At 32.9% G+C, this 19,942-nt stretch overlaps 1 protein-coding gene across 1 annotated transcript in view; it reads right to left on the reverse strand.

The window, feature by feature from the left end:
* Positions 1–19,942, reverse strand: part of MORC1 (MORC family CW-type zinc finger 1) — a 179,785-nt gene that overhangs the window by 78,439 nt on the left and 81,404 nt on the right. The window contains exons 14-15 of the mRNA XM_031961278.1: positions 17,837–17,980; positions 16,618–16,772 (exon numbers count right to left, since the gene is read on the reverse strand). Coding sequence (XP_031817138.1) covers positions 16,618–16,772; positions 17,837–17,980 — 299 coding nt within the window. The remainder of the gene's footprint in view (positions 1–16,617; positions 16,773–17,836; positions 17,981–19,942) is intronic.

A 19,942-nucleotide genomic window follows, 5' to 3' on the forward strand; every position in this document is an offset into this window, starting at 1 on the left:
TGTAAACGATAATGGCCCTGTATGCCACAGGGTTACTAGATATGACAAAAATGATAATTGACAGAATTATTCTTTATTTTCTTCATACGTATTCTTTTAAAAATTATTTTGGAGATAATTAGGACTTGCTCAGGGTCACACAGTAAGTATCTGGGGTCATATTTAAACTTAAGTCCTCCTGACTCCAGGATCAATACTCTATCCACTCTGCCATACAGCTGGGTTTCCTATACTTATTATTTATATATTTATATGTTGTTTCCTTCATTAAAATGCAAGCTCTTTGAGAGGGAGAATTATTTTATGTATCTTCTTTGTATCCTCAATGTCTAGTGCAGTCTCTAGAATATAATATAATAATATAATAAATACTTGTTGATTGATATCAATATCAATTTTCTTCTAAATGAAATACAAAGTTGTGACCTGAGTCTGAAAACCTCTAAATGATGAAGTCCAAAGATGCTCTAATTCAAAACTATCTACTACTATGATAGTAACAACTGAATGAAAATGTGCTCAGTTTATACTTCCCAAATTCCAACTGTGGGGAAATGGAAGCTATGGTGTCTCAATTATGAAAAACCTTGTCTGTCCTTCCTTGCCATGAAATTACATAAAAGTCATTGTTTTAAGTGTGTTTTCACTAATGGAATGATACATTATGATGGATATTCTTAATATTCTGTTTTAATCATTGCTGTTTGGGTTAATGTGTCTTAATGAAGGTTTTAAATTTTCACTTGTGCCCAGAGATGAATTAATAGCAAATGGTGAAATTTGAGAACTTGAAGGGGAAAAAAAAGCTAGATTCTTTCTCTAAATCTCAAAGATTCCCACATATCCATTACAATATCCTTGAAGATAACCTAAAATTTATCAATTTATGATATACTAGCCAACTCTACCCTCCAACTTATCCTGACATTTAAAAAAAATCCATTTTCATTACTATTCTCATTATAAATTGTTATTGGCCTGGAGCACACATCTAATTTTAAAGAACAAATCTATTCTTTGACTGGTTAGTAAAGCCCAATGTACCAGTTAAATTATGTGAAGGTTTGTGATTGACACACAGAGAATTGAAGTCATACAATCTTTTATATAAGTTTGTATGGGAAAAAAATGCTAGCATAATTTATTCTTGGCCTTTTATGGACCACTTTATCAGGAAGATTCATAATTCCCTAAACCAATATGATTAAGTTTTCAAGAGGCTCCTATAAGTAAGAACAAAAATCACTTTTTGAATGACTATAATAACTTGGCAACAGAATTCTACAGTATTCTTCAAGTTTAATCTCTTTACTTTTTTCTAATCTCTTCACTTTTAAGAGCAGTTAAGTACTAACCCAAGGTCACACTGCTAGTTGACATGTTTTTTCCATAGAAGGTGGGTCTTCTAATAAATTTTTTATTGTTGTTCAGTCACTTTTAGTCATGCCTGCTTCTTTGTGATCTAATTAGGCTTTTCTTGGCAAAAATACTGGGAATAGTTTTCCATTTTTTCTCCAGATATGTTATAGAGTTTCATTTATCCAAATTTTTGAAACATCATCACAAAGGAAGCACTGTTAAAACAGTCAGAACTCTCTTGATACAGCAAGACCACAATCATTATTGGGTATAGAAAAGTAATTTATTATGTCTTTCAAAAACTATTATATGGTGGAATTCAAGGAACCTATAAGTAAAAAGGAGAAAAATACATGAGCTTTTATTCTAGAAAGAGGAAAGAATAAACTACTAGAGCAGAATTGGGATTTCTGTCTCTGTTAAAACTAGTGAGACTAAGTTTGGTTATAAGATCAGCTTGAAATGAGAGGATGGAGGAAGCATTTAAAACCTTCCATAATGTGAGTTGGGAGAGGATCTATTTGGAGAAGTAATTATTCTATTTTTTTAAAAATACCCATGGGTACTGTGTAGGAAAAGGAGACAGGATTTGGATAATAGAGAGGAACTATCAATTATATTACCCAGAAAAAGAAGAAAAAAAAGTCACTGAAACATTTAAAAAACTGAACAGAGGGAAATGTAAAGAATCAAGAGAGCTCTAAAAATTACATGTTGAGGAGATAGCTAGATGGTGCAACAGATAGAGTGCCGGTCCTGAAGTCAGGAGGCCTGAATTCAAATCTGGCCTCAAACATTAATGCTTCCTAGCTGTGTGACCCTAGGCAAGTCACTTAACCCCAATTGCCTCAGCCAAAAGAAAAAAGAAAATTACATGCTGAATTTATTTTATAAATAAAATATATATATATATATATGTATAGTTTTTAAAAAGCAAGCTGTATATAATAGAAAATTTTTTTTTTAATAATCACTATAATATCTGAGTTATATAGTACCTACTACATGTTAGGCACTGTGCTAAGTATTTTACAAATAATGTCTCATTGGTCCTCACAATAATTCTGTGAAGTAGGTGCCATTATCCCCATTTTACAGTTCAGGAAACTGAATTAGAGATAAAGTGACTTGTCCAAGGTCATACAGCTAGTAATTGTTTGAGGCTGGTGGGCTGGTGATTTATCTCATGTGCCACCTAGCTACTATATGTATATATATATATATATATATATATATATATATATATATATATATGTGTGTGTGTGTGCACATACATACACACATATATTTTTATGTATATATTCCTCTTTTTCTGTCCTACTTTGTGTGTGTACATACATATATACATACACACATTTATATGTATTTATACATATGTATATATGCATGTATGTGTTAAATTCAAACTATTTATTGGAAACACAAATAATGAAACTGAAGCTTAAATGCTCTGCCATATAATCAAGAAACTGTGACTCATTGGAAAAGGCCCTGATTTTGAAAAAGATTGAAGGTCAAAGGAAAAGGGAATGGCAAAGGATAAGATGGATAGATAGTATCATAGAAGCAACAAATGAACTTGGACAGACTTTGCGAGATAATGGAGGACAGAAATATAGTTTATGGGAAAAGAAAAGTCTGACCAACTGAACAATAATGTGTTAAATTCCGAATTAAATATATGTGTATATGTATAGAAAAATAGAAATTTCATACTTATTGTTTTAAGTTAATTGACTCATCTTTCATGATTCTTTTTCTCATTACAAATTATTACTTAAATATTTCTTAGCAAAAATGGCCTCAACAACTGTTGCTGGTCAATTTAAGGTGAAGCCTGATATTTAATATTTGACTTCCTGAAATACCTACACCAGGGGTTCTTAACTTGAGCTCCATAGAGTTATTTATAGCAAATAGATTTCAGGGAACTGATAGAATTGAATGGAAGAAAATTGCATGCTTCTTTCAATGTAATATTTTATGCATTTAAAAACATTATTTTGAGAAGGAATTCCTAAACTTCATTGGGGCTTTATGGATCAGAAGGATTACTGATATATAAAAGGTTAAGAAATCTTAATCTGGATTGTGTGTATATAACTTTTTAAACTTGCTTTAAGAGAAAACAAGGCAAAACCTATCTATCTCCAATAGATGTAAAGCTACTATATAACCTTTACTATCATTCTCTAATTCCCTCTTTTCTCTTTCCTTTCATATCTACTGGCTGTTTGATGTGGCATTAGAGAGATGAGGTGGTAAATTGTTTTTGGTGCTCTGTAGATGTAAGGCCAATACAAGGGCTTGATATGTATACCTGCTCCCATATAATTTGGCACATGCAATATAAACATGAAGTTACTGCTCTTCAATCATTCAGTGGATTTTTTGAGGGCAGATATACTGGATTACTTTGCCATTTCCTTCTCTAATTGATTTTACAGATAAGGAAATAGAGGCAAAGAGGTTAAGTGACTTGCCCAGTATCTTATAGCTAGTATGGATTTGGATCTGAACAAAATAGACAGAAAACAACCTTGGAAAAGAAGGCACTAGCCCATTTGAAGGGATTGGGATAGAGTGCAACATTCTCAATAAGTGATCATCTAAACTCCAAATATGACTCTCAACTATGAAGGGACTTATTTCAAGAAGCAATCCATTGAACTTTTAGACATTAATTTTTAGAAAGTTCTTTGTTATACTGAAATGTGTCTCCCTCTATAAGTTTCTTCCATTGGTCCTAGTATTATTCTCTATGCTCAAGTAGAATAAGTCTGGTTTCTTTCCTCTAATGAAAATTCTTCATATTTGAAGGCAATTGTCATCTCTCTTTAATTTTCCCAAAGCTGAACATGCTTCTCAATTATCAAGTAATGCTGATATTGTATGGTTTCATGTACCTTTCCCCATCCTTGTCATACTTCCTTTTAAAGATTCCAACTTGTCAATATTTTCCCTAAAATGTGGTTTGTGGATCTGAATACAATTATTTCAAACATGGTGTGACAGGGATAGTTAAGAATACAGTAAGACGAAGAATTCCCTTATTCTAAACTAGAGGTTCTTTATGTTGTTTATGTGTAATGGATTCCTAAGGAAATATTGTAAAACCTTTAGAACCTTCTTAGAATAATGCTTTTTAATGCATAAAGTAAAAAAAAAAAATAGGATTTTAATAAAAATTTTATACATATAAAAAAAGTTTAAGAAGCTCATGTATTCCAGATTAAGAACTCTTACTTTAAACACTGTACTTCTATTAATGTAGCCTAAAATAATATTAGGTTTTTGGTTGCTATATCACAATACTAACAAACTAACCTTACAGGACTCTAAAAACTTCTAAGTCTTGTTGGTATGGTCTACTGTGTAAGCACAAGTCCATGCAGGGAAGAAGTACTGGACTAAATAGAAAATTAAGGTTCTAACATCAGCTTTGATGCTTTTTAGCTGTATAACCTTATGTAAATCACTCAACCTCTCTGAGATTCAATTTTTCCAGAAGTAAAATAATACTAAATAATAATACTAAAAAATACCAGAGGCTAATAATATTTTTACTACTTCTCTATTAGGACTGTTACAAGGAAAATATTTTGTTAGCCTTTTCATAGTATATAAACGTTAATTTTGAGAATTTAAAAAAAAATCTAAGTGTAGAGTTTTATACTTTTCCTTGTTAAGTTTCAAATCTTATAATTTGGCCTTTTAGAGGCAATGGGCTACAGTAATCTAGGAATCACACTTCTGATACACACTGACTGTGTGACACTCTCAGTGCTCTAAGTACTTATCAAAAACTAAAAACTACTAAATATCAATCTGAATTAGTAGAAGTTTCACACTGAGAGCTCCCTCTACGAAATCACAATTCAATTCAGGTGCCTATCCCTAGATTGGTCCATTACTGGAAGCTATTGAGAATATTGTACATTCTATCTTTTTAAAGGGCAATCAGATGGTGCTGTGGATAGAATAGTCAGATTTAGAGTAAGAAAGAACTGTGTTCAAATCCAGCCTCTTACACTTACTAGTTGTGTGACTCTGGGCAAGTCACTTCTCAATTTTCTCATCTGTAAAAATGAGTTAGAAAAGGAAATGGCAAAGTATTCCAATATATTTGTCAAGAAAACTCCTAAAAGAGTCAAAGAATTGGACACAACTAAAAAAACAACAAAAATTATTTGGTGTAATTCCTCTTTTCATTCATATCACTGATAATAATGTTGAAAAATAACAGAGTAAAGCCAAGATCTATGTAAAAACTAACACTAAGCTATTATGCTACTGGCCCCCAGTAGCTCTTCCATTTAATTACGCTATCCGACATTTCACATTTTTCTATCTTGTCCATCCCTAATATATGACATTTTTAAATTAATCTAAGATGGCATATGGTCAATCTGTGCTCCCTAGTATAAGCACTCACAATCCATCTTTTTTAATGTTCTGTTCTAGAATCAGGAAGAAAACAACTATTAAGCTCACCAGTCTAGCTTTTGTTCTCTTTTGAGTAGGGGAATGAGGACAGCATAGGCCCATCTCAGTCAATACTCATTCAACAAGTGCCTACTATTTCCCAGGCACCATGCCCTATATCTAAGGTTGTTACCTTTCCTATAGTTCACGATGCCTCAAAAGTCAGTGATTCAAATCAAAAAGATTCTGTAGCCACATCCAGAAGTTATTTTAGTCCTCTAGGATATAGTCCTTCCAGGAAGGGGTAAGTTTTTTTTTTTTTTTCCTGTTGCTTTATTTTTAGCTTTCCTTTTATTTGGAACTAAATACTTCTTTTTCTTTTTTCTTCTTCTTCTTCTTCCTCCTCCTCCCCCGCCCCCCATGCTGGGCAGGAGGGATAGAAAAACAATTAACTAAGCGCCTGTAAACCCTTGTGATAAATATGCATGCTCAAACAAAACAAATTCCCACATCAATCCTGTCCAAAAATGTAGCCTTCATTCTCTGCCTTTAGTCCATGCTTTTTCTGTCAAAAATGTAGAAAATACATTTTTTCATTGGTGTTTTGGAATCATGGATAACTTCTATTGATCAGAATTCTTAACTACTCCAAAATATTTGTCTTTATGTTATCACATTGTTATTATCTAAATTGTTCTTTTGGTTCTATTCACTTCATTCTTTATCTGTTTATTCAAGTCTTTCCAAGTTTCTTGAAACTTTCCCTTTCATCATTTCTTATGGTATACTAGTACATTGCATTCATATACTTTAATTGTTCAGCCATTCCTCAACTGATAGGTATTCCCTTTGTCTGCAATTAGAGAAGGTAATTTTAACTGATTTAGGGCAGCTATGTACTCATTTACAACAATATAGGTCATTTCCTTTAATTCTGTACTTGGAGACAGAGTTCATAGCACTGGTGTCATCATTAAAACAATCATTCAAGTAAGCTCACTGAAGCAAACTTTATTTCCTTTAATTATTGTTTTCATTAGATGAAATAATTTTAACTCTTTTGCTCTTTCTTCATCAATCCTACTTTCTGTGTTCTTAATGATTTTTAAAATTTTTATTTGAATACTCTCCAGTTTTTTTCATTTCCCTCTTCAAATATAGAAAACTAAACCTCTAATAAGAGGATTGCCACTTACAACTGTGAGACATACTTGTAACCTAAAGTTCCTTAGCAAGAATGACTATTATATATATTTTAATCTCTCAAAAAGTCTTCAAAATGGTTTTTCAAAATGTTGGAATTCCAGTTTTCTTTATTATACCCAATTTCCAATTATTATCTTCAATTAATGCCCTTCTGGAGCACTTTCTTAGCACAATGGAGAGACTTATCTTAATGCAGTCTGACTGTTTTAGCTCCTGATTCAATAAACTCCAATGGGCCCCTGCCTGGAATTCTCCCTATCCCTCATTTCCATTTGCTGATTTTTACTGCTTCTTTCCATACCCAGCTAAAATCTTTTCCCTTTTCTCCCTCCAATGCCTTCCTTCTGAGATAACATCCCCTTTCTACTGTTAATATCTTGTACAGACATAACTATTTGCATATTTTCTCCATGATTAGAATATAAGCTCCTTTAGGGGAAGGATCAAGTTTTTGCTTCTCTCCATATTCTAATAATAATAAGCCGTTATTGATTCTCTGGTTGAATCTATATCTATAGCTATATATATCTATATGAATTACAATTTCATTTAATACACTTGATTTTATATATAACCTTGTCTGAGCTCTCCCTCAACATAATGGAAAGATTTTCTTAGTCTCTAGAGAGGCACATTTTATTCATTTGTGGTACAAGAGAAAGCCTGGTCCTTTTGGAAACTAAAGGATTTATAGCATCACCCTAAAGATAAAGTTCTACCCTGTGGTTATTCTTTGTTGAGTTTTAGATGTTATTAACCCTCCTTAGGAAATAATATTTTCATTCATTTGGCTAATCCTTGGCTTCCTGGAACTCCTGACAGAATTTAACTCCTTAATGACAGGGACTATTTAATTTTTTATCTTTGTTATCTCTAGCACCTTCTATACAGAGTACCTGGATCTCTTAATAGTGAATTAATAAGTGCTCGTTAATTAATTACTACTTTCTAAAGACAAAGGCATATAAACTACAAGAATGGATATATATGTATATAATATACATATATATATATATATATAATGGAAATATATATAATGGATATATATATATGTAATATGTAACTATATATGTGCATGCCACAAATTGGGTGATATATATATATCACTCGCTAAGCATTTTTGGCTTTTTGTGTTTTTTTTTTAAACAAATATTTTCATTTCATCCTCAAAACAATTCTTAGAGATAGGTACCATTATTATTCCCCAACTGAGGAAACAGATATTAAATAACTTGCCTAGGTTCACAAGTAAGTGAATTTGGCTGGACTTGAAAGCATGTCTTCTGGACTCTAGACCCAGTGCTCTATTCAGCTCTTGTTTCCAAAAAAGAACTATATTTGAATATAAGTTTAATTACTTACTTTTTATGTGACCTTAGGTAAGCTAATTAATCTTTTCCAAATCTCAGTTAACTCATCTGTAAAATGAGAGGTTTGAACTAGAGGACATCAAGCATATGAAAGAGGGCAGCTAGGTGATATAGTGAAAAGAGCCTTTGGTCTACAGTTTAGAAGACTCATCCTTCTGAGTTCAAATTCAAATTCAGACAATTCCTGACTATGTGACTGTAGGCAAAGTCACTTAACCCCATTTGCCTCAGTTGATCATCTATAAAATGAGCTGAAGAAGGAAATGATAAAGTACTCCAGTACTGTTGCCAAGAAAAACCCAAATAGGGCCACAAAGAGTGATCTGAATGACTGAAATGACTGACAAGGTGATGTCTAAGGTTACTAACTAAGCCTTTACAAGGATTTTTCCGGACAAGATATTGACTTAGAAAACCACAAATTATGTCCTAATATATTTTTATTTATTTTGTTAAATCTTTATCAATTACATTTTATTCTGGTTTCTGACACACTGGGAGCCTATGATAAATGCTGCTGCAGGTCCTATGTTTTGACACCTTTGAATCAGAACATCCTTAAGTCTAAGTCAACAAGGGAAGGGATAGGGTTAAGAACTGAACTTCTGTGAACTACTCAGTGAAGAAACTCTTTTAACATCTCAGCCCCTTGTCTGCCAAACCAGAGTTTTCAAATCAAATGATTATAACCTCATCCTAAAGATAAAGAATTTCTCCTGTCTCTGGTTAATATCTGTTGACCTCTAGAGTTTAAAATGCAACTGGCCCTCCATCTTTGTTACACACAACACTGAAAGATTAAGTATGTAATCTGGAATCATACAACTCGAGACACAACTAGTCAGTGCTGATGGGACTGAACCCAAAATTCTCCTGGATCCAAGGCTGCCTTCTCATCTATTAAGCATTTGGTGGATACTTCCTTCCCATGGATACAAATGACAAGTAATCTACAATGGGGATGAGGGTGGTTGTGGCAGCAGTATTTATCATATTAAAATCAATTTAGTAATAAGCTTGTTTGCCCTTAGGCCCATCTTTTGAAGTCAGATACATGATCTAAGCTGGGGTGGTATTTGGAATTATTCCATTTTGACAGAACCTACTAGAGTTTGCATTCCCCTGATAAATCATCACAAATAGCCAGGGACACCTCTACAGACAAATGAGCATCAGAATAGGGTATTAGAGGAAGTTCCTAAGATAATCAACAAGGCAGTCAAAAAGCATGAATCCTGCCTCCCAGGCACTTAGGGAGTGAAGAAACCGTACAAAGAATGAAACAATCTCCACTTACAAGAAATTCATACAAAGAATGAATACCAAATTACAAATTAATTATATGGAAGGTAGTTTGGAGGGAAGGTACTAGCATTTGGGAGTTCAAGAAAGGTTTCATGCAGAAGATGATACTCAAGTTGCATCCTGGATGAAGACACACATTCTGGAAGTGAAAGTAAGGAAGGAGTGAATAATAGTGGCTTGGGATCACCAGAGGAAAACTATATAGAGAAAAAAACAATATCTTGAATGAGTAACAGTTAGGGAGAGTATATCAGAGAACTAATTCCAATGAAGGTGGCCAGATTGTGAAAAGCTTGAAAAGTTGAACAAAGGAGTTTATATATTTTGCTTGATAATAGGAAATCTTTGGAGTTGACTGAGTAAGGGAGTCACATAATCAAATGTTCACTTAAAGTAAATTACTTTGGCAGCAGTTTATAGAATTTAAGAATAGTGAGATATTTGAGGCAGGAAGAAAAATTAGCTATTGTTGCAATAATCCATACTGGAACTAATGAGGACCTGACCTAAGATAACAGAAGAAAGAATGAGATTTGAAAGATATATATAAATAGAGCATGACCAACTAAATGGATGGGGGGGACAGGGAAGGAAAGAGAGGAGTTAGTAATAATGCCGAGATAATGAACCTGGGAGACTAGAGGTATGGTAGTACCTTTAACAAAAATAAAGATGTTTGGGAAATGAGAGGGTTTGGGGTTTGGGGAATAGATAATGAGTTCAGTATTAGTTTAAGATGTCTCTTAAGACATCTATTTTGTAATGCCCAATTATCTATAGATGATCCAGATTTGAAACTTGAGGGAAAAACTTGGCTGAATATATAGATTGGGAATAATCTGCAGAGAGATTGTTAACTTTTTTTTAATAAGAAAAGCTAAGTAAATAGTAATGGTTAGAGCACTGGACCTGTAGTTAGCAAGACCCAACAATAATTCTAGTCTCAGATACTAACTGTGTGATCTTGGGGAAATCAGTTTCCTCATTTATAAAAAGGGGATGATGATAATGATGATGATGATAGCTAACATTTATATAGTGCTTACTATGGGCCAAGCACTGTACCTGTGGGATAATAATAGTACTTACATCCCAGAATTAAAATGGGAAAATATTGTAAAGAGTTTTGTAAATCATTATATAAATGTGAGCTACATCTGTGAAATATCAGACTTTGATATTTTTTCTGCATATATACAATTAAACAAAATCTTGGTTGCTTTTCAGATTCTTTCCATCTGGACCATACCCAAACCAAGTTGCTCCAAGCTCTATCTATCCAGCAATAACAGTAACAATAACAACAACAACAACATATGACTGACTACCATTCTTCCAAGACAGAGTTGAATTTGTTCAGGCTACTTTGTTTTTCTTCCAAGAATATATTCAGAGCTATCCTTCAACATGCTAAAAAATGATGTTTGACTCATTTGTCCAATTGGATGACCTTTTATCATCTTCAGTGGTTTTCTCCTTAGTTGAAATTTCACATGTTTTATTGGGCTCTATTTGATTCCGGGCCCAGATCTTATTTCATCAGGAGTAGCAAACTCCCCAATGAGGAAGCTCTACTGCAATAGATCTGCAACTATTCTGTTAATTTGCCTGATGTTAAGAAATGAACTGATTGATGTGGGTCACAAAACCAGTAAGTATCAGAAATAGGACATGAACCCAGGTCCTCTTGCATTGAAGGAGGACTCCCAATCTACCATATTATGCTATTTTTCTAATACTATTGTAATATCTTAAATTTGGGTGTCTTTTACAACCTTTAATTCCTCTAACAATTTTCTGGCCTATTTTCCAATCCAACCAGATTATGCCACAGAGCTTTGATTAAAGAAAAACAAATCAAATCACATCAATTAACATCTACTGAACTTCAGAGAAGGCAAGGGTGCCAACTTGCTATATTTTCATCTGAACTGAGGTGAAGGGCTTTGAGACTTTTGAGAAAGAATAGTTGATATTGTTGAAATGTTTCAGTCATGTTTAACTCTTTGTGTGTTTTAAGGGTTTTCTTGGCAATGATACTGGAGTGGATTGCCATTTCCTTATCTAGATTATTTTACAGATGAGGAAACTGAGGTAAAGAGAATTAAGTAACTTGCCAGGGTCACCTAGCTAGGAAGGGTCTGAGCCCAGATTTGAACTCAGGAAGATGAGTTTTAAAAAAAGAAGATTAGCCAGAAAGAATAACTCATAGTAAATGAAAAAAAAAAAAATCCTAGTGAGCCTGAGGCAAGTCACAGCTCTGTCACTAAATTGCTGTAAGGTCCTATGCAAGTCATTTGACCTCTTGGGAGGTTCACTTTTCTCATCTGTAAAATGAATGAGTTAAGTTAGATAATCTTGAAAGCACCCTCTTATCCCAAGCTAATATAAACATTCTATGAATCGAGGACAAGTAAAGTCAGAAAATAAAATGAAAGCATGTCCAAAATCATTAACTTTAATTATTTGGTGATAGTAGATTGCATAAAAACAGTGATTGATGCTTTTCAATATTCAACAAACTATTAAGTGTCTAATATGTTCAAGGTGCTTTGGCAGATGTTAAGATATGATGACGAAAAGAAAAAATAGTTGCTTCCTTAAGAAATATGCATTCTATTAGGAAGGTATAACATAATTATTCAATCCAGAATCCAGAGTTTATAAAGAACTCCCAGAAGGGAAATGTCTACAAAGACTCAGTCTGATTGAACTCTCTAATATCTAGAATACTGAGAGGGTTAAGGAGCCTTCTCAGATAATCTGTATCTGACAGAAGTCTTAAACCCGTGTATTCCAAGGTTAGTCATCACCCCATGACTTCATAGTGCCTATATACTATATATATATATATATATATATATATATATATATGTAAACAAATACAAAGAAAGCAATAAAAATTTCCATACTAGGAAAGGTTCTAAGGAGGAGGTAGTATCTAGACTGAGTCTTGAAAGAAGCTGGGCATTCTAAGCGGAGGGCATGGAAATGGAAAACTGCAAGTCAAATACAGGAAATAGCTAGGAAATCAATATGGCTGGAATGGAAATATATTTAGCGTAATATGAAATATGTCTGAAAAGGTGGCTAATAGTCTGATTGTGGAGAGTTTCAGAATGCCAGACTGAAAAGTTTATGTCTTATTCTCTAAACAATAAGGATTTGATCCAATGACAATCTGAACATCCCTATTATTATTGATAATTGTTTTGAACCAGCTACTCTACAAAAAATGTAGACTTTAAATCACAAATTAATTAGTTCATAAACAATTTATGCACATTTTTAAAAGGTATGACTCTAATTGAAGAAACCAAACCAGAGATTAAAAGAATTGTTTTCTGATCCAAATCTTTTTAAAAAGAAATAAAAAAGTAAAAAAAAAAAAAAAAAAAAAAAAGCTCAATTCTGCATTTTCTGTTTTAATTTGGTTCTGCTTATTTAACCTGGGAATCTAATTGTAAAGAATTAAAGAGACAATTTATACTTTTTCCTTCTTTAGGTTAATATTTGCCTTACTGTGATCACATCTTCTTAAATGCAAATTCAGAAATCAACTACTAAACCAGCTGTCTACAACTGATTGACTATATCCCTTTTAAAAAGAGGTTTTATGTATTACATATGTATGTATTATGCCTTACAAATACATATATAAATACACATATATGTAATATATACACATATATATGTAATACATACATATATATGTGTATATATACATATATTATATATATATAAATACACATGTACATATGAATAATGAATATTGCTGAATATCAAAAATTATTTTAATTTTTCAAGCCTTATTGAACTGGAATATCAGATTACCAAAAAGTCTGGAATATAAATATATATGGAATATATATATGGAATATAAAGATGCAGATTGTACCCTAAACTTTGCCTCAGTGCACCAACTTAATTTTTCTGTCTTGAAACAGTTCAAGAACAATGAAGTCCCATATAAATGCTCTGGCTCAAACTGAAATTTCATTTAGTGTTTCTTTCCTTCTCTTGTCTCTTCCCACCCCTCAAACCAATGAATAATAGTCTTATTTCACTGCAGTGTCACCAGGAAGATACAAAAACCCAGGAAAACTAAATGAGATGAGATCAGACTTGAAGAAGGAAATGATGGTCAGATGAAAAAAAAGTTTCTGAAATACCTAGCATCAATGGTGGAAGAAGTAAATGTAAATTTTATAAGTGACACAAAGTCATTATCTCTGCATTTCCCCTTCTGCTGATGTGATTCAAACTAGGACACAATTTTCTACAGAAACAGATCAGATTTACAGCAAATACAAAGATTGCATCTTTTATTTATAAGGTAAAAATTCTATCCCAATACTTTTCATTATCTTCAGTATTAAAATTGTGTGGCTCATGATACAGGCAGTGAGTATTAGTCACACATGGCACGTGCTTGGTTGTTTCTGTGGCCTTGCCCTGAGAAATGATCACCTTACAGCTATTTACAGAAACCACTTATTCAGCTCTCTATTACCAAGATTAGTGTAGATGTTCAAGTCTTAAGGCTATGCTGACATTGTAAGATGCAAGGAGGAAACTCCTTCTTTTCCCTCCTTTCAGAGATAATATATGTAAATCACTTGTAAAACTTAAAAGCATTATCTAAATGTTAGCTAAGATTTTGAATATTATTTAATTATTTAATATTATTTCTTTCCCTTAATCCTCTTTAATAGACCTTCCACTGATCTTAAATTAATCCCTTCAGTCTAAATGTGTCTTTTACTTGAAGAGTTATTTTATTAATTAATCAATTTTTACTAAGTGCCTACTATGTGACAGGGACTGTGCTAGCTGCTGGGGTTAAAAAGATTAAAAGATTATAATGAGAAGAAAGAAAAATTATGTCTACTTAGTGATAAGAAATGAAAAAAATATGAACCAGCTTTCTGATTCTTTGCAATATCACAAAGACATGCATTAGGATGATAACTTGCTAATGGAGGAATGGCTAAATATCTAGGGTGGCAGGGAAAGTTCTAGAGAGAAATCGGCTCCATTAGTTCAATTTAAAAGTCTAGGGCTAAATGACAGGACAAGAGTCACAAGAGCAGTACATGTCAAGAGTCAGAGATTCTTGACTCCAAGGCTAGCTTTCTATGACTATGCCCCATGCTTCCTACCTACAGAGGAAAGCAGTTAATTAGAAGGGGACTGACAAAAAGTGCAATGAGACATGGTTACAAAAAGAGATACTTGGAAAAAGTAGCTATAAGTTAAGATTGAGTCTGTGTGTAACATTATTATGCACAGTCAGGATAATGAAAATTTTAATGAGCTGGAATTTTTTTTTTTAAATTAAGTTTCTAGGGAGCTTTCAATGCATAGTTATTTCCTAGGACTTCCTTTTTATACAAATGACAAAGGAAAAGATCATGTAGAAAATTCTTACCTATTTTTTTCTTGTCTTCAGTTTCTTCTTAATGTCAAAAGGTCAAAGTGTAGGTGTTGAGTTTATTCCAGTGCCTTATTTATTGCTGTTATATATGTGTGTGTGTCTGTATCTTTGTATGTATATCTATCTAACTACCTCTCTATCTACCTATCTATCTACACATACATATTTCTCCACCTTGAATCTGCTAACCTGACTAGTTTCAACTCAACAGAAAAAGTTGGCATTCTCTGGATACTCTCAGTTGTCTTATCCCTTCCTCCACTCCTACTTTTCTTCCTCCTTCAGTGTGTTATCTCTCCCTTTAGGTAGTAAGTTCCATAAGGGCAGGAATTGTCTTTTTTATTAATTGCATCCTCTGTGCTTATCACAGAAGTTAGCACATAGTAAGCACTTAACAAATATTTATGAAATTGAAATGGATTGTATAGCTTCAAATATTCAGAACACTAAAAAAATATAGAAGAATTCATTTCCTATGAATAACTGCTACCGGTGTGTTTTTTATTTCATTTCATGAATTTGCAAGTTTGGTAACACATTTTAACTTCAAATTCTAAAGGACAGGAGCATAATGGGATCTTTATGCAAATATTCTATTATCTATTTCTTACAGTCAATAGAGTCCCCTGCCAGTATAATTTCTGTTGTTTCAGTTTTGCACATGTACAAGCGTTAGGTGTCTTTTGGTGTATAGGTAACTAAAACTTATCTACGTACATCAAACATTCTATCTGCTTTTGTCTAATTTTGAGGGAATCGTTTTAAAAGTTATTATCTACTTCCTGCCTTTTAAAATTGAGTATGTTAGACATATTTTAGTTTTTCTCTTAGCAAGCCCATTAATTATTATCCTATACTGCAATGATGTGTTACCTTCAGTGTCTATTATTTTATTCTCTGTGGCCCCAAATTGAAATGTTTTAATGGTTCTTCTGTTTGTTTCTTTATGCTATTTTTCTATTATTCAATCAGTGACAACTATCACTTTTTCATGTTTTCAGTATTATTCATATGATTTCAAATGTGCAGCTTTCTGTGGGTCTTCTGGGTAAAGGGAACTTTCTTTTGAGGCTTTGAGGTAGAGGAACCGATCACCTTACTTAATGAATTAGCAATTACCTAATTAATAAGTCCATAATGGGAATGAAAGCTGCATGTCTTTGCTGTTGGGGGGCTGAAACTGGTGGATCATATGAGCTCAGGAGTTCTGAGCTGCAGATGAAACTGCTTGATTGCCTACCCTAAGTCTAGCAACAATATGGTAAACTCCCTTAAGCAAAGGACTACCATGTTGCCTAAGAGAGGCAAATTGGCCCAGGCTGAGATGGAGGTCAAAGCCCCCATGCCAAACAATTTTGGGTGACAGTCTGTGAGTAGCCAATGTACATCCAGATTAGGGAAGATGGAAGAACCAACCTTAAAAAATAAAGCGTGTGTATGTTTGTGTGCATGTATGCACACATGAAGACACATAAACACAATTTGAATGTCTTGATACAATAATTAAATACTTACTGAATCCAGTATCCTTCCAGTATTGTACCAAATAAAGCCCCATGATTTTAAGTAGATGATTATATTCTTTGACATTTAGGAATCCCTGTTTATTATGAGATGGTTCCATGATTTCCAAAGGTACATTAACAATCCCAACAACACCAGCACCAAGCCTAGAAAAAGAAATATATGAGTACAATCTAAAAAAAATTTTGACAACAATAATTCTGTACCTCTAGCAAAAGAGGATATTTTTTGTCCTTAATCTGGGATCATGACAAAACCAGAGAAAAATTCACTTTGCAACTGAATTTTTTAATTTAACTTTGTCAACATGTCCACAGACAATTGAGAACTTAAATCACAATCATGGTAAATACATCTTGAGATTCATGGGACAACTTTTCTTTTTAAATAATTAAGCATTATTTTTCCATATCATATGAGGTAAAAAAAAAAAAAAACCTTTGGAATTAAAAACTAAAGTAATTATTTCCTCACAAAAATGCATTTACATCTCTTCTAGCTATATGTTTAGACATGATTTTATATAGCTATAAATATAGATATACACACATAAATATATTTGTATATTATCTATGTACATGTCTATGATATTTATAGTTCCTCTTAGAAATTGTAGATTCCTTGAGGAGTAAGGTCTATTTCATATTTAATTTTATTTCCAGTGCTTAGGGGGGCTTGAAACATAGCAGGTGATTAATAAATGTTTGTTGATTGGGTTAAAACTCTGAAGGAATTAAAAAACCATGAGAAAGAACTAGAGTTAACCCTTCTAGAATTCTTTGTGTTTGGGGAGCCCTCATAAAATAATATAAGCATCCAAAAGAAAGAATGGTATAAAAAGCACGATTTTGCTTTATTATTTTAAAAAGGAAAGAAAGGGATGGGCTTTTTCAAATAATACAGTAAAACAGAAGATATAATAGCAACAGCAAATTGTTCATTAGAATGACTAAAGAAGAGTCTGTTGTTCTTCCTCCAATCCCCCCCGGGATAATCCCATAACTTCTCTCAATATAATATTAGGCAGATTTATGTTTGTGCATTGATAGGAGAGGTGAATAGATCTTTTGAGGGTGGTGAACAGAGAACAAGACACCTGCTTCAATTATGATTAATTGCTCATCTAATTCCAGAGACTCTTCCCTTGAAAATCCTTGTTATCCTCTCCCTTCCCTCTACCCTCACCATCTGAAAACAAAAATATACTCACAAAGATCCAGTTCTCAATTGTGGCCCCACTTTCTCATTCATTCTTATCAGGCGGCTATTACTGTAAATAAACATTCCATCTTGGCTTCTGTTTTCTATGTTCACTCCAAAGATCAGATAAAACTTCTTAGGTTTTTTCAGTTCTCTAGAGTTGTTTTCAAAGATATTTTTAAAAGACCCAGATATAGTCATTCATATTTACTAAAGCCATTATTAACTTATCTTGAAAAGAACAGCCTTCCCCAACTAAGACAACACACCACGTCCTTACCTTCTGTAAAAACTACCCAGTACACTCACATACATCCCTAAGGTACCTGAATATTGTCTATAAACTAGCTAGCTAGCACTCTGATCAAGACAATGTTCTGAGACAATTCCAAAAGAATCATTATAGAAAATGCTATCCATCTCCAGAGAGAGAACTGCTGCACTCTCTGAGTACATATTGAAGCATACTTTTTTAACTTTATTTTTCTTGTGTGTGTGTGTGTGTATGCATGCATATATATGTTTTCTTTTACAATGTGAATAATATGGAGATTTATTTTACATGGATTCACATATGTAACAAATCATTTTGCTTGGAAAGGGCTTGGGAAGAGGAAGGAGAGAGAAATAACTTGGAATTCAAATTTTTTTAAATGAATATTTTAAAAATCTTACAAGTAATTGAGAAATATTGAATGAAATAAATAAAGAAAAAAATTTTAAAAATAGCTAGTCAGGTATATATATAGATCGATATAGAGCTAAAATAATCATAATTTCATAATCATAATCATAAATTCAACTTCCTGCTTTTGCATTAAGGAAATTGAGTCTGAGAGTGATTAAATAATTTGGCCAGAGTTAGTAAATGCAACAGCATCCAGTCAGTCAAAGGAGTCCCACATTCACAAAATCTATAAGAGTTCTAAAATACTTACTAATAAAAGTATTGGTATTTAACTACAGAATAATAGTAATTTAGAAAGAATCATAAAATTAATTTCTGACCTGAAAGTTTCCTCTGATTACCAGCCAGACTCTTGACTCCAACCATGGATACATTTTAAACATTCCTGACAGACAGGAATATACCTTAGGCAAAGACTTCTGGAAAGGAGATTTTTCAGTTTCCCTTAATAACATTTTCTAGGTCTAACCCTAATAAATCATGTCAATAAAGACATTAGATTTTTAACTTTTGTCATTTCAGCTATATCACCATTATATTAGTTTTAGTATTAATTTCCTTAAAAATAATTAATATTAAATTAAAACTTTCAATAAAGGAAACTAAAGAAACTGACCTGGAATGGAAATTTCCTGAATGTAACACACACACACACACACACACACACACACACACACTTAGAGCCTCTCATAAATATAACACTAAAGATTGTTGAAATTCTCTCTTTACCTTTTCTTGTTTTCTTTTCAACAAAAGAGCTACATGTTGCAATAGCATCATGTAATTAATGGGACTGATTAGAAACCATCAAGTGCTTTTCTAAGGGGCACAGTTCTCAAAGTAGTTTTGGGGACAATATAGAAGGAATTCCTGCCTACAGCTGGAGCCTGGCCTCTGAGCTGCCCAACTCAGGAGGACTTGGGATAAAAGGATAGATGTTAACTTATATTTTCCATAGACTATTTTTAAATGTATGCATGTGTTGTGTTTCAGGCAAAGTGCCTATACTTTAAGCTTTATAAGCTTCTTCTAAGATTTGGATCATATCATTCCAGGAGACAAGAGTAAAGACCAATTAAGCAACTAACACAAAACACTGTGTTACCTGGGAAGAGATGCTCATTCTAAAGAGTTGACCAGTATGGAAATGTCTGCAGAAACTATTATGAGTTTCTAACTTGCCTTCAAAATGAAAATGCATTTTCCTTTTGAAACAAATTTAAGCCAGCTGGCATTTCTAGATATAATGGCACTGTACTTCAATAAAATAAAGGTTACACCATCTATTATGCCCTGCATTAAGACCACAAATAGTCATCATCAAGATTTTTCTTTCACATCCATCAAATGAAGACTTTAAAGGCCTCTTGCATTCAAGAAAAATTTGTGTGGCATTTATTCAATATTTATTACCCTGCGTGCATAGGT

This window comes from Sarcophilus harrisii, chromosome 3, assembly GCF_902635505.1.
Source record: "Sarcophilus harrisii chromosome 3, mSarHar1.11, whole genome shotgun sequence".
Taxonomy (NCBI): domain Eukaryota; kingdom Metazoa; phylum Chordata; class Mammalia; order Dasyuromorphia; family Dasyuridae; genus Sarcophilus; species Sarcophilus harrisii.